This window comes from Podarcis liolepis, assembly GCF_965112155.1.
Source record: "Podarcis liolepis genome assembly, chromosome: 12".
Lineage (NCBI taxonomy): Eukaryota > Metazoa > Chordata > Lepidosauria > Squamata > Lacertidae > Podarcis > Podarcis liolepis.
The window spans coordinates 59,952,740-59,968,690 of NC_139563.1; the positions used below are offsets into that span (position 1 = coordinate 59,952,740).

The following is a 15,951-nucleotide window of genomic DNA, read 5'->3' on the forward strand; positions in this document are numbered from 1 at the left end:
CCTTGGTTTTGGAACGCTTCGGTTTTGGAACAGACTTCCGGAACATATTAAGTTTGAGAACCAAGGTACCACTGTACTTAGGACCAATTCACATGAACAGGGCTCTTTTTATGTGGTGGCAGAATAAGAGTGTATAACACACACCCACACCCACACCCACACCCAAACAAACCCCACACGAATAAGGGTGCTGGGCATTATGTAATTATACACTTGGGTTATGTTTTACACATTTTATTGGCTCTTGTGGGAGACCTGGTTTGTCATATCAGTCTTTGCTCTTTATATTATATGCTTAGATGTATAGATCCCATTTGTTTACCATTAATTTGGAATAGCTAAACAAGAATAATGATTGATTACCTAATAGGTATGAATTAATGTGCAACATGAGTGCTTAAGCCTAGGTGCAATCTGTGCTATTAACAGGTGGCAAGATGGAAGCGATGCACAAAGGGAGCCAACATGTGGATCAGCTCAGATGAGGCTCCCCATACCCGGTGGGGCAGGGAGGCACACCCCCTCCTCCATTACATGCACAAGATCTTTGAGGACCTCATGTGTGAGCCTGGCCCCTGAGAAGGATGGCATGGCACACACCATAGGCTTTTTAAATAACACTGCTATTTCCTCACATTATTTCCTCATCTGTATTGTCAAGGCAGAAGATGTGAACCCAAACCTGCCTTTAATGCTTACAGTCACCATTCAAATGTAAGACAAACAGCAGATTTTGGAATTCATTGGAATCAAAACTTAATCCTCAATATCCCCAGCACTGAAATTATTTTCTTTTTTAATGTGTGGCTGATTCAAATGTTGAAATATTTGCAAGTACTTAACTTCAATGTCTGTTCATAATCTCCAAGATAAGAATAAAAAAAGTTACCACAGGAACATTTGCAATTAGTTTCCCCAAAGACCTCCAATAAAAGGCTTTTAATTATTACAAATACCTTATTAACAGAAAAATTGTGCAACTCACGTGAAATATTGTGCTTGCTATTGATGGACCCCTAATAAATAGCTTGCCAAATGACAGTATTTTAAAACAGCTGCTCATACGATTCCATATCCAATGAAGGTGGCTGCTCTCATTATGAATCTATTTGATCTTACTTCATGAAAATGGGAATCACATCTATGCACTGTAGGAAAGAACCAGGTCTTTTATGAGGCATTACAAGCTTTCTCTTAGGACATGGACTGGAGAAGCACACACACAAAGTCATATTTTCAATTAGAAATGAGCCAAATGGTGGAAGCAAACATTTTCATGCCACCTTGCGAGGAAGCTTTTGGCTCATGGGCCAGTCTTGACCCATTAAGGGTGCGTGGGTGGGTGTCAATTTTCCCCCTCAGAGCCTCTAAAAAATTAAGCCATGCCCACCTGCCAATCACTTGGATGTCACTTGGATGGGGGCTGCAATGACAACTGATGAGTGTGGGGGGTGGGGCTTGATTCTGTGTCAGCTGCGAGCACAACTTTCCCAGCTGGGAACTGATACATGTAGTCAAAGCAGCAGGATTTAACCACTGGTGATTAACTGGTTACATCCTGCTCAGTTCTCCTGCTGGGACCAGGTACATGCAGCCAATGCCCAGTGTGGGCCTGTTCAAAATCCCTTTTGCAAAGAGCCTCATGCTGCTCTTTAAACCTCTAGTTTTCAGAGGTTCCATGGGGAGCTGTTTTGCAAAAGGACTTTCAAACAGGCCAGTGCTGCTCTTTGGACCTCCAACAACTGGAGGTAGGGTCTCCTCACCAGAAAAGGTACCCCACCACTAGGCCAGTGCCATTCAGTAGTTTGACTGGGCTTATTTGTATCTGGGTGGAGTCTGGTGATGCTGTTTTGATCTTGTTGAGAAGAGGCAACCAAGTTATTGTCTAGCTTCCTAGCTGATATGTTTTCTATGCCACCCATGACATGTGCCCAAAGCCAAGCTTTAAACCCACAAATTCCTAACAAAACAAAAAGTATTGGTATAGTTCCCTGCACCAGAATTCTTCACCTTTAATAATTCTGCATCATGCCCTGAACTGGGGGCGGGGGGGGGGGGGGACCGGGACCACATCTTCCTGCTTTCATCGAGTTATAAATCTCCAAATGGAGGAAGAAATAGTACAAGTAAGTTCACCGTTTACCGTATTTTTCGCTCTATAACATGCACCCAACCATAACACGCACGTAGTTTTTAGAGGAGGAAAATCCGTAGGCATGCCACCCGTAGGCATTTCCTCCATAACACGCACAGACATTTCCCCTTACTTTCTAGGAGGAAAAAAGTGAGTGTTATGGTGCAAAAAATACGGTATGTAGTGAAGAATGAAGTCAAGCAATGCTCTAAATTCTTTACCTTTGCTGGATAGGGACCAGAAACACAACAATGAGAGTGTTATGAGCAAGTCATGTTCATTTCATTTCCATGGGGAATGTCACTGCTTTGCTGTGACTGGAACACATGAATGCCCCACCTACGTGAAAGTAGTGGAAGACTCGCCACAACATTTCCTACCCCTTGCTGGACTTCATGTTCTCTTTGAAGGACTGAGCAACACCACCTCCTGCACATCCTAGGGAGCTCATATCCAGAGAGAGAGCCATGTTCTACTGGTTCTCACCCACTATATTAATTCCATCCTCTTAAGAACATCTTGGCTGGGAGGCTTCTAGCATTGGTGTGTAAAGACATATACTGTATAGACAGGGTCTGTCTTCTGTTGCCTCTGATCTGCAGTGTCTTGGCTGCTCTGAATTACTATCCTCTTCCCCTGCACTATCAATGAGAAATTCTACACTTCCCCCATAAAAAATCCCCCCCCCCATTTTTGACCCAAGGGGAATTTTTTTTTCCAAACTGGGGAGAAAGGGAAACATTGGAGGGGGGAATTAACCTTTTTTGAAGCGAAAATGTTTGCTCCCCCAAATCCACCATATAACAGTTTTAAATCATGTCAGAGGTGTGATATTGGCTCAATGGAACTAAGACTTTATTTGACAACAGATGTTCCTATTAACCCCCTGGTAAAAGTTGTCATGTCCTAGATCCCGGATGTGGAACATAGAGTTTTCCAGATGTTGCTGGACTCCCCTGAGCCAGCCTAGTCAATGGCCAGCGACGAGGTCAGTTGCAGTTCACCAGCATCTGGGGGACCAGAGATTTACCCCCTTGTCTTAGAGCTTAATGAAACAGGTGTAAGTCTTTCTCTTGACCTAAAGCAGATTATAAATCCTATCCAATTGTTATCATAAGCCACTTCAGAAGCCTGTTTGTGCTAGCAATAGTGATGTATACATTTTGAAATTAAGATGAACAAGATGATCACCACACTGAAATGACTGTTCTAAAAGTGGGCACAAGCTGTGGATTCACCAAGAACTTCTGGAAAAGCTCCAATGAAATGAATGGAAACCAGGCAAGAGAGCAGTTTGGTGGTGCCCCTAGACTATTTTGAGACACCAAATTATTGCACTAAGCTCTCCAGCATCTTTTAGCAGCTTTAGATAAAATTCTACTGGTTTTAGCACACTGTTGCTTCCAACTTCCTGTGCATACAAGAAAGAACTCACTAAAAGTCAATTAAGAAAGCTTCCCAAAGGTTGTTTCATGTAGCTGTTCTTGAGATGTGCCAAACTACAACACGAGGCATTTCCTCACAGTAAGAAAAGAAAGTGGTAGTTGTTTCCAACCAGACTATAGTTCTGATGTAAGTAATGCTGATGCGGATTAAGACAAATGCAGTTTACGGGAAGGAGGAAACATAAACAACAAACCTCTGGATATTCTCCTTCCCAGGTTGTCCGCTGGGGAAAACGGACTCTAGCAAGGGAAAGCTGGCTCAGGAGAAAGGGCACTGGGAAAGGTAAGGGTTGAGCCCCCTTCCCCTTGCTGTTTCCAAATCACTCTCTAGTCACACTTTAGCAGGGAAGCTGGTTCCTGGGCTCCCAGACCTTGCACTTCCTGATGGTATTTGATCTACTGCAACCATCTTACTGAAGAGCAAGTGCCAAAACGGGCCAACCATGGGGGTGAGCTACAAAGGAGAACGTTTGCTCTTGTGCAAATCCCACTCGTATTAATAGGGCTTCCCAGGTGAGCTGCATACAATGGCATGAATTAATACTCATGAGATCAGAAAATGGGTAAAGTATGCATCCATGTGCAACACACAAACATACACAGCCCACCATGTGGGCTAACATTTCCCCAAATAGGTCAAATTTGCAATGTTATTATGAAAAGATATTACTTCCATTTGAGACACCCGAATCAATATTGTGCAAAAAGATGTGCTGGTACATTATTGAGTCACCCTATGAAAATATCAGGTTAAACATCTGATCTAGAAAACAAACAAATGAAGTCTCCACTCTAAGTTTGCCAGTGAGAATCTCCAAATGGCAGGTGAGAAGAACCCTTGGCAGAAACAGAGTTCTGCAAAACTCTGGCATCAAACAATATGGAGAGATCCAAATGTTCCATTTCATGAATGGAACAAGTTCTGTTCATGAGCAGAATTCTCCTATTCAGTGGAACTGAATCACCTAAATGCATATGTTGGCAAATGCTTCTAATAAAAGACTATACAGACAAATGGCCAGCTGTTTGACCTGCTGAAAAGGCATAAATCCTACCTTAATGCTCTCTTGGCATTCCTATGCCTGCCACTTTGCAGCATTTATCCAGAGGCAAGTTAGGCTTAGCCCAGAAATCACATGGAAGCTCCAATCACACAGACCACCTCTTAAGAGTGCAGCAGCTGCTTCTCTAGAGTGAGAATGAAGTCTTACAAAGCTAGATTCTGATTTATTACAATAGATTCCAGTGAATCGACCTTCAGCCTCATCAAAGACTCATTGTTAAATATTTGAAAAAACACATTTTTTTTAAAGAACTACATTTGTTTACCTGAGGACTTGCTACTTCCTATATTAAAGACATTGCCAAAAATTTCTTGTCCCCCCCCCAATGTTGTGTGAAGGGACTCTACACTGCTTCCTTAAACCTCAGATATGTCTCATTTGCCCTTACACGCCCTCCCTCAAACATCAGCTACAGACATTTTAGAGGCAACCACATTGGCTATGATTATAAGAGCATCCTCCCTCTTTGCCATTGCAGGACGTCAATTTTCTATAACTATAAACCTCTCCCATTTTTATATAGGAAATATATATATATAGATGTGTGCATTAGATACATGTATCTACACACATCACCCTTCTCTCTCAACTGTGTTGTGCCACTATTATTTCCAGCATTGCTTTTATAGTTTTCTGAATGAATACCGACAGTCACCAATGACAGGCTTTGCCAAAAATTGTCAATTTCTTTCTTTCTTTCTTTCTTTCTTTCTTTCTTTCTTTCTCTCTCTCTCTCTCTCTCTCTCTCTCTCTCTCTCTCTCACACACACACACACACACAGCCAGTCTCACCATGACTTTTTCTGTTAATTCATTTACCCTTTAGATTTGCTGATAAAAATTTCCTTTTCTTCAGAAAATCAGCAGTAGACTTTTCTTAACAGAATTGCTAGCCCTTATTTGATCCACAACTCCATATACGGTGTTCCCAGGTTCTCTTTGGTTGGATTGTAGACATCTTAGTTGACACCAAATCCTGTAGTCTTCAGCTTCCTTGTGAAAATCCAGGTGACCTCTGCTCTCTGCGATCACTGCAATGGCCCAGCCAAAATCTTCATGGTTCTCATGCCTCTTTTATGGCTGGCACAGAGGGAAGATAGTGCAGCGTCAGATTGGTGTGGGTGGACGGGGCTTGAAGTGTCCCAGCAACGGCATTTGCTGAAAGGCTGGGAGATGAGGACACAGATGGGCAACTGGTGCCCAGTTTAGTCTGAATGTTTGCTCGCCCATAAGGGTACATTTTCCGCTCTAAGTTTAATGACCGCGTTAGCGAATTGCTTCCATTGGCCTTTCCTTCTAGGAAATAGGTCAGCATTTCACCTTTGCCTTTGACACTGACTTTACCCCGACATACAAAGTCATAACTGCACCTCCTTAGTATCCTCTGGACTTCTTCTGTAACCTGTGAATAAAAGGAACAAAAATCATTTGTGACATATAAGACTACGCTGCACTGAACCTTTTGGCCCAGATGTTTTTTTGAGGTAGGAAGAAGGCCAACAAAGATTGGGGTGATTCTCTCTCTCTCTCTCGGGGGGGGGGGGCTTAACTTACTTTATGAAAGGTGACCAAGATGCTTCCCTCATCATTTTTACTTTGAATAAAAAGCTTTCCTATTGCTCCTAGTGATGGCAAGACACTCTGCTTCCTGGCTAATGATGCTGCAGGAGGATGTGCTTTTCCCAGAGGCATTCTTGGGTAAAGAAAGACGGCTGCCTACAGGGGAAAGAACGCCCTCGCACCTTTGCTTTGGTGGTAATAGAGAATTATTTTCTGCTCCTGCTAGCTGTAGTATAACAGAGCAAGCTGGTCAGTAAATCACACAGTTCAAAGCTGGAGTTAGCTCGTTATTAGTGAAACATGATCTTCACAGACTTGACTATGTTTCAGGCATAATGAGCACAGCAGCTCATGCCCTGTAGGCCCTACTCCATGAAATCAGTGGCTGAGATGAAATGCCCCCACCTCCCCACAGCCTCCTCCTATCCAGGGCTTCCTGAAAGCAATCAGAGACCATGCCTGCATGCAGCCAGTCTTTGCTCCTCCCATTTCATCCCTCTCCTGGTTCTGTGAGTCAAGGGGAAGGGGAGCTTGTTGCAGCAGGGAATGGGAGACTCTTCACCAGCCTGACTCCTCTCTGCCTCTTGGCCTCCCTCCTTCCACTCTTCTGCTTCAGCTTTTGCCTCTGAGTCTGGACTTCTCTCTGCCACAGACTCCTCCCGCTCACTAAACCCTGTTACCTCTTCAGCTTCTGCAACCTCCTCCTCCCAGGCTCTTCTCCCTCTGACCACTCACTGTTGTCCCACTACCAACCTCCTGGCTCTGAGCCTTCTTCCCTTGGGGGTTCTTCAGCCAGTTCCTCCCACCATGTCCAACCTGTCCAATGTCCAATTCATGTCCAACCTGTCCATGACAATATATTTTGTTTCTAATGGTTGCTTTTATTAATGCACTGTTCTCTGATATGCATTTAAAAAAGCATAACCCTAGATGTAGACTATGCATGTAGACTATGTAGATGTAACCCTAGATGGGACTATGCATATTAGGGGGTGGAGCTGTGCAAAGAGGTGGCTTAATTCTGATGCCTTCAATCAGCTGGTGGAAAGAAGCCTGTTTAGTTCCAACCCAGCACTTGGGGACATTTTTGCAGTTAGGGCCAAAGCTGTCTTCCTCTCAAGAAGAGCTGGTGCCATTGTTCTAGTACAGTGGTACCTCTTGCTACGTACTTAATTCGTTCTGGAGGTCCGTTCTTAACCTGAAACTGTTCTTAACCACTTTAGCTAATGGGGCCTCCCGCTGCTGCTGCTGCTACGCCGCCGCCACGTGATTTCTGTTCTCATCCTGAAGCAAAGTTCTTAACCCGAGGTATTATTTCTGGGTTAGCAGAGTCTGTAACCTGAAGCGTATGAAACCTGAAGCGTATGTAACCCGAGGTACCACTGTACAGATATATTTATCTGGCACATGCAGGAAGCCGTTCAAATGCAGTAGGTGGAACCTCACAAGTAGCCTGAATAGCAAGCCACTGTTTAGCTCTTCCATATAGACTGATGTAGATTTGAAGGATGATGAAAACACTCACCTGAATTTTACCTTGCACTCCAGTACTATCCATTCTACTGGCAACATTTACAGTGTTACCCCAGATATCATACTGCGGCCTTCTAGCACCAATGACCCCAGCCACTACAGGGCCCACGTTAATACCTGAAATGGGAACAGTGGCCATTCCTTTATTTAATGTTTGCTCCAATATCTATTTCATATATCTAAAAAGCATAGCAGATGCTAAACAGAATGTTCCTCATTTATACACTTCCCTTTCCTACAGTTTTGGTTTTTTTAAAAATACCGTAAGATGTGCTAAGGCTCAAGATTTCTTAGAAGATAAACCATCAGCCTGGAAGCTGAGCTACTTACTCCTAAGTAGACAGAACCTTATTTGCTGGAGAGGGTAAATGAAATGGCACATGCTCACAGGCATTTTTCTTTGCTATTATTTCACATCTTCCAGGACCTTGGCCATAGATTCTGGGACAGACACAGACATCATTTGATACTGTAAATTACTATACATATTTTGATATGTACCACAAATCATTTATTCACACAATTAAGCTGTCACTTTGATAGCTAAAGGTGGAATCATAGCATTGTAGAGTTGGAAGAGACCCTGAGAGTCCTCTAGTCTAACCCTCTGCAATCAGGAATCTCAACTGAAGCATCCATGACAGATGGCCACTCAACCTCTGCTTCAAAGCCTCCAAGGGAGGAGAGTCCACCACCTCTTGTGGGAGTCTGTTCCACTGTTTAACAGCCCTTACCATCAGAAAGTTCTTCCTGATGCTTTGTAAGAATCTCATTTCTTGTAACTTGTGAATGACAATTCATGTCACATTTGTTGTTGTTGTTGTTGTTGTTGTTGTTATAATTATTATAATATAAATTTGTGTACTGCCCTTCTGAAGATCACAGGGCAGTTCACAACATAAAAAACCAAAATGGAAACACAAAACACATAATACACGACACAACCCCCGCATAGCAGACCAATAACCCCTTCCCACCAACACTTTTGAAAAGTCATTGAATGCCCCTATTCTCCCACTTGGGAAGATCCTTCTGGTGTGTCTGCATGGGGGGCGGGCTGACCTCACTGCTGCCTCACCCCCTCCCTGCTGGCCGATAAGCAGCAGAGGGAGGCCAGACCACGGCTTCTCCCCCATCTAGCAACTGTCTTTGCTGCGTTGGAGATCCCTTTGTGAATGGCTTTGTCATGTGACTAACAGAGGGTGGTGGCAGCAGCAGATGTAGGGAAATGATATGAGACCGGATTCAAGTCAGGTGCTTCTTTAATGAGAACCTAATATCTTAAAAAGCCAGGTCTTCAAAGCATTTAATAAGAGACCATCTAGGGAATTTGTTTATTGAAAATCAGTTCTGAACTGCTTAATGTTTTTAAGATTCTCTAAGTGGATGCCCCTTTCTTTGCTGCTTGCGAGCTTCTGCCTATCTCTGGATCCTTGTCCCAGCCATGTGACTAAGTCTGAAATTCCTGTTCTGAGAAGTGATTTTCTTCTAATTTTCCCTTCCTTGTTTCCAATTAAATTATGAGTAGCTTGTTTATTTTACAGATTTATAAACTCATTCACAGGCAAAGCTGTGTAGAATTGTTTCCCAGGTGTTTAGACACGCAGAAGAACATAGTTTAGATCATGCTGCTATAACACTTCAATATTATTTCAGAAGTTCTTCTGTTTGTACAAATCTGCCATGAATTCTGGCATCAGCCCCAGCAACAGCAGCCATATAGAATTAGGGCCCCTCCAGACATCATTTTTATTGCGTATTCATTATGATTAATATGAAATCACTCTTTCAATACCATTTGCGCCTGTAAAAGTTTCAGGGTGGCCATACTGCTTTGTCAGAAGTACATTTATGTCCTGTCACTTTTCATACCACAATTATTTTTTGGCCTGCTTTTGCTGTGCTAAAGTGCAAGAATGCCCCTTCAGATAGCAATAATGCTCAAAAAGAGGGGAAGCATTGCAGAACAACAAATACAGCAACAGTGAGTGTGGATGGTCCAGTATAAATTCACTACTAATACATCATCGAGGGCATGCTACAAAACCAACCAGTCAACCCCTAATTCCTGAAAAGTATGACTTACCAACCCGAAGAACGAAGTCATTGTAAGACTGATAGTTGATTTCATCAAGAACATCAAACATTTCTATTGCAAAATCAGCCAGTGTACTGAGATGGGAATAAATTGATTTCTTTGCCTAGATTTTTTTTTAAAAAAAGATTAGACATTATTTATTTCTTCATGTGCTTTCCCTGTCTTTCTCTGAAGTGAAATCAAGTGGCTTCAAACACAATAAGCTATTAAGTTAAAAGCACATTTTAAAACAAACAAACAAATAAACAAGAAGCACATTATTATTTTAGAAAAATCATACAAAGAGTCTGTCTTAACAACATTTTCTCTGAGACCTCCAGATGACTTGAGAACCCCTTCCTGAGGGCAGCTGTTCCACAAGACCTGCCCCACTGTGGATAAGGCTGGTGGCCATGGGCCCAGAGGGCTTTAAGGAGGAATGAGACACACCCTGTCTGCCCCACACATAGAAGACTGGTCTACCAACAGCTAGGCTGCCTCACCCCACAGGGGCCCACTCAACCGTTTTGACTGGAGGAATCAGTGCTGCTGCAGGTGCCCCATAATACCCCTTCAGTCTGGTGACCCCGGCACCTTGGAACTCCCTGCCTACTGAGATCAGTTTATTGTTTCAGCTTATTGTTATTTCAGCTTTTTGAAGATCTTAAATTATGATTGCTCTTATTGATTAATTTTGTTGTTTTATCCTTTTTGTAGAGTGGGTTGGGTTTTTTTAATAATCAAACTGTGTATACATTTTATAAAATACATAAAATGGAGAAGGCAACAGCAGGAGAAGATTATTGCTAACATACTTTGTTTGTGGGCTTCCTAGAGGTGTCTGTTCAAACACTTTGAGGGGCATTTACAGCAGAAACTGCATGGAAATGCACATTGAAGGCTCTTCCTCAGCATCTGATGGGAAGTGAGAGACAACACCTTGGAAATGCACATCCACACAGTTGCAATAGAAACTGCATGGAAATGCACTTCAAAATGCTGATGGGCACTGAGAGACATTGCTTTTGAACTGCATTTCCAAATAGTTTCTATCGCAACAGGCTTGGAAATGCACCTCAGAATGAACATGCCACTGTATGCCACATATGGGCATGGTTTTGGGGAAATGGCCTCACATGCCAAATGAGGACTCCTGTCGGCTGGATTTCCCCCCCCCCCCTCCCCGCACTGCAGAGAGTACACAGGCCTCATGGCTAGATCCTCTTGTGAGGATATCTATTAATGATACCCCGCAATCATAAGATTAAGTGAGATGCATTCCAAATGGAGCTTAACAGCTTGTTAGGTGTTACATTTGTGGAGTTGTGTTTATTTTCACCATTTAATGATATTATTACTCTCAAGGAGTTCATGGGTTTCCAATATTAGCGGTACCACTGAAAAAATACACTATTCATTCAGAACCCCCAAATCCTCAAAGGGAACAAAGGGAAGGATTTTGAGGATATGTACTGGGAAAGGTATCAAATAGTTCAGGACAGTGTGGTGTAGTGGTTAAGAGCAGTAGTCTCATAATCTGGTGAACCGGGTTGGCGTCTCCGCTCCTCCACCTGCAGCTGCTGGGTGACCTTAGGCTAGTCACACATCTCTGAAGTCTCTCAGCCCCACTCACCTCACAGAGGGTTTGTTGTGGGGGAGGAAGGGAAAGGAGAATGTTAGCCGCTTTGCGACTCCTTTGGGTAGTGATAAAGCGGAATATCAAATCCAAACTCCTCCTCCTCCTCCTCTTCTTCTCCTCTCTTTTCTGGCTGGCATCTGAAGGGTTTGGCCAACTTTTGGAAGGGGACTATCAAATATTCAGGGTGGAAGAAGCTGATCTGAGTCTATCTGAACACTGTGCACTAGGACCAGGCCATTGCCCTCATTTCCTTTGGAAAGCAGCAGCACCATATAAAACCTCAGGGGGTTCTTAGGGGAAATCTTGTAGCCTCCTGAACTGGAACAGGTCTCTGATAAGTTTGCTTGAAAAATCCACAGGCCAAACAGACCTGGGAATTCTCCAAGAAAGGCTTCCTGCCTTGCTTCCTGTTTCCTAAATCTGAGCAATCCATTAGGATAAAAGTATACCAGCCTAAATGAGTTCTAATAGCATTCTTAGCATCATTTGTGAAAACGCTTAGAGAAGGCATTAAGAAAGAAGTAAAAACACATTACCTTGGTGCCAGTAGTTGGTACAAGTCCCACGGCTGCCATGTATGTGCTGCCAATCGTCTTGATTTTTTCAATGTCCTTATAATATTCTTTGTCCATAAGCTTTGTTTAAAACATAAAACTGTTAAACATTACATAATATTTTAGGCAAGAAAGAAGAGTTTTGTGCAGGCATATTCCTCTTATCATTTCCAAGCATTTGTGCTATCTCACATTTACAACCAATTTCCTAAGGACTTAAGTGAGCTCAAAATGAGACACTTGGTCATTTTCAAGATACCTGATAGGATTTTCAAAAATCCTGATGTGATTTGCTATAGGCCTAAATTGTAAGAATTTGTTATTTTTTACTGCACAATTAATCTTACCAACTTTTGCTTTACCAGCTTGCTACAAGGAAGCCAGGGGGGATGTAGAAACAGTTTAATAACTGCAGCAAAGAATATCTGACCTGCCATGCTGTATAAACCCAAATTCCTCCTTGCCAGAGTGTTGTAGTGGTGTTTCTCCCTGGCTGGATCCTGCACTATTCTGGGAGATACCAATTTGCACTAAGAGGGAGGAACACTTTGGCAGGCGGATAAAAGATTACAGCTTGAGTACAGCCAAAGCAGTGTTCGGGACAGTATGAAATAAAAAATGGTACATGGTGTGATCTCTCTCTGACGTGGTCAGCTACTGAATCACTGGGGAGGCTTGGCTGGAGGAACGGGTCCCCAGTGGGTCAGGGGGATCAACGGATGTCCCTTCAATCAGAAGCTAAGATGATAGTCAATGTTTGGCCTAATTCTGAATAATTTTCTGTCTTGATAAAACTAGGAACATTTCACTTTTTGCCTGGATCACTTGGTAATGCCAACGCAATTAGAATGAAATGCAAACTGTGTGATAATTTTAAGAGTGTGACCTTCTCAACATGATGATGACCTTACAAAAATATTCCTGAAAAGGCAGACTGAATGAAAGAATGCTTACCTCATCAAAATCTGCAATAATTTCATTTAAGAGGCGTAAACATTCAACTCCCATGTTATTGCCATCCAGTTCAATGTAAAAATCGTTGAAATTTGGGATGGAAGCAAACATCACTCCCACTTGTGAATAGGACTGGTAATATAGGTCCTGAAATTTTCAAATTATATTTTCTGTTATAGCAAGCTAAAACTTGGATCCAGCCTGAATAAGCACTTAGTTTCCAATGAATTTAATTTAATCATAATAACTTTTCACATCTATTTCAATGGGACCAGTGTAACTAAATTAGACTGGATCAGGTAAGGTAAAAGGTAAAGGACCTCTGGATGGTTAAGTCCAGTCAAAGGCGACTATGGGGTGCGATGCTCATCTCGCTTTCAAGACAAGGGAGCCAGGGTTTGTTCACAGACAGCTTTCTGGGTCATATGGCCAGCAGGACTAAACCGCTACTGGTGCATGGAGGACTGTGACGGAAACCAGAGCACATGGAAATGCCATTTACCTTCCTGCCTCAGAGGTACCTATTTATCAACTTGCACTGGTATGCTTTCAAACAGCTAAGTTGGCAGAAGCTGGGAAGCTCACCCTGTTTACCTTTATCTTTAGACTGGAAGAAGTCCAATTCAAGACAACATTGTCAGCAACAACTTTAAGGTTGTTGTGAAAAAAAGGATGTTGAAAGACTTTGAGCCAGGGTGCTCAAATTACTGAGGGGAGCAGGCTTGCCCATATTGATTCTGTTCTCACCCTTCCTCTGTCCCCTAATGCACAAGGGGGTCAGAGTAGACTTCTTTGAAGAATGAAGGCGCATGCAAGGCCTCCTTTGTGGCTCCTTGTAACTTTAAGACATTGACCATATACTGACATTTTCCTCTGGAAATCATGGGGTTGTATCCTTCATCCCAGGGTATGGTCTGAAAACTAAGCAACTCTGGCAATGGTCGGTGGCCCAGATGGCTGACTGCTTGGGAATCATATGTATACTGTTTTAGGTTCCATGATGGAAGAAAGGCAGGATATAAATTGAAGGAAATAAATTGCCCATCACTAAATTTTATAATTAATTATTAAATGTGTATCCTGCTCCTCCTCCCATTGGAGTCAAGGCAGCAAATGATTTGTATAATCTGCCTCTGTTTTGGAGCAGGATAAAAATAAAACCAACAAGCAAATACTGTATATTTAAATACATTGTGTATGTTCTGACTTGCTTTAATCGGGGTGGAATATTATTCTTTCATGACTACAACAACCCACATCCGACATGAGATTGGGATCTTCACAAAGCCACGTTTTAAGTATTATTATTCAGCACATCTATAAGCTGATTTTCCTCCAAAGAGGGGAGGGTGGTAAATCCCACTTTATATTGTCTTTACGACTGTGAAGTTGGCTAGATAGGCTGAGACATGATGATTTGCCCAGACCATGCTGTGAGCTTCATGGTAGAGCAGATGTGAACCCAGCTCTCCTCATTCCAAGATCAACTCCAGACAGACTACAGGTATACTGGCTTTCTCACAAAGAATGCAGCTTAGACCCTGAGTTTTACTGCAGATTTAAAAAAAGGTTTAATAATGTCAGCAGCACTGACAGATAGGTAGTTTGGGGCTGCAATTTGAAGAGTTGGTCATCACTTTTAAAGCACTGAACAGTTTGTGACCAGGAACCCTCAAGGGATGTCTCTAATAGGATTCTACTCATCCACTGAAGTAATCAGACGCCTCATGTGTGTCTCCGCATGGCTGGTGGGAACAGCATCAGGGCCTTCTCTGTGTGGCACCCAGTAACCCTGCCTTCGGATATCCATGCCATGCATCCACCCATCTTTGTTGTGTGTCTTACCCTGTTTCAGTATGCTTTGGGCATGGTTTCTGTATGATTCCTCTTTATTTTCCCAGGAATTTATCTGCAGTTTTCCCTTTGCTGTTATTAATATATTTTAAAAGTTTAATTTTGATCTGATTTGTGCTTTCAATCTATTGTGGTTTGTTGGAGGAAACAACCCTGAAAACTCATATTCCTTACCATGTTCCTTGGATTAGACATGAGAAAATGCTGTGCAACATGTGCTGGCAAAAGATTGAAGAGAATTCTTTTGTTATCCAGTTTCACTCTTTCCATATCATCTCTCTCTTCTTCCGCCTGTGAAAATAAAATGTGCTTTAAATAATAAAAACTGCAGAACATACTTGGTAGAGAGAAAATACCACTGGAGAGAGTGATCTGGGTCACACAACTTACTAAGTCAAATGATAGGTTACTGGGACCCTGTAAATTTGTCAGCTCCCAAGCGAGGAGTGAGATGCTGCTCCGCTTCTCTCCAGCTTTTTCTTCTCCCATGCTGTGCTAAGCCAAGGCCCAAACCAGTGCTCACCGTAATGCCCTTTCTTCACTAACCACAATAATTAATCAACCAAATGGAAGAAAGACTTGTGCAAAATAAACCTGTTGTGGTGGAACAGAAAATTCTGTTGTGCAAAGGGATGTTGGAATAGATTTGGGTATGTTCCTAAATCTTTATTCTTCATAGATCAAACTGTAAGGATATAAGAAGAATCAGAATCATATAAGAAGGCCAATGGCTCATCTACTCTGGCATGCTGTTCTCATAGTGACTGGCCTGTGGGAAACCAGTCACTTGTTTGATTCTCCTGCAACTGGAACAGTGGACCAGAAGGTTGGTGGTTGGTGGTTCACAGTGGTCTCCAGGGCGACTGTGGGGAGCATTCCTGCATTGCAGGGGGTTGGACTAGAATGGTCCTCAGGTCCCTTCCAATTCTACAATTCCATGATTCTGATTCTATTTGGTGCAAGTCTTTCTTCCATTTTGTTGGCACTGAAATACACACGGAAGAGGAGTAGAGACTTCAAGATCCTCTCCTCTCTGGGAGCCCACCTAGGAATACGAAAACAGGTCTGTTACTGCTAGTCCATGAGCACATGTGAAATTAAGATTTTATTGTCCTGGCAAACATCGCTGCAATACAC

The 15,951-nt window shown here is 42.6% G+C and overlaps 1 protein-coding gene across 3 annotated transcripts; it reads right to left on the reverse strand.

Annotated features, from left to right (window-relative positions):
* Positions 1-5,327: 5,327 nt before the first annotated feature.
* On the reverse strand, positions 5,328-15,587 carry LOC310690172 (adenylate cyclase type 1-like). Of its 3 annotated transcripts, none has more exons than XM_083468857.1 (7): positions 15,338-15,584; positions 14,989-15,105; positions 12,961-13,107; positions 11,989-12,087; positions 9,823-9,937; positions 7,729-7,853; positions 5,328-6,045 (listed from the first exon to the last, which is right to left on the reverse strand). In XM_083468857.1, exons 2-7 carry the CDS (start codon positions 15,082-15,084, stop codon positions 5,707-5,709), a joined length of 921 nt encoding a protein of 306 aa, XP_083324983.1. In that variant the 5' UTR covers positions 15,085-15,105; positions 15,338-15,584; the 3' UTR covers positions 5,328-5,706. The 3 variants fall into 3 exon arrangements, with proteins under 3 accessions (XP_083324983.1, XP_083324984.1, XP_083324982.1); XM_083468858.1 differs by having other exon boundaries at positions 15,409-15,428; XM_083468856.1 differs by having other exon boundaries at positions 14,989-15,587.
* Positions 15,588-15,951: the final 364 nt, after the last annotated feature.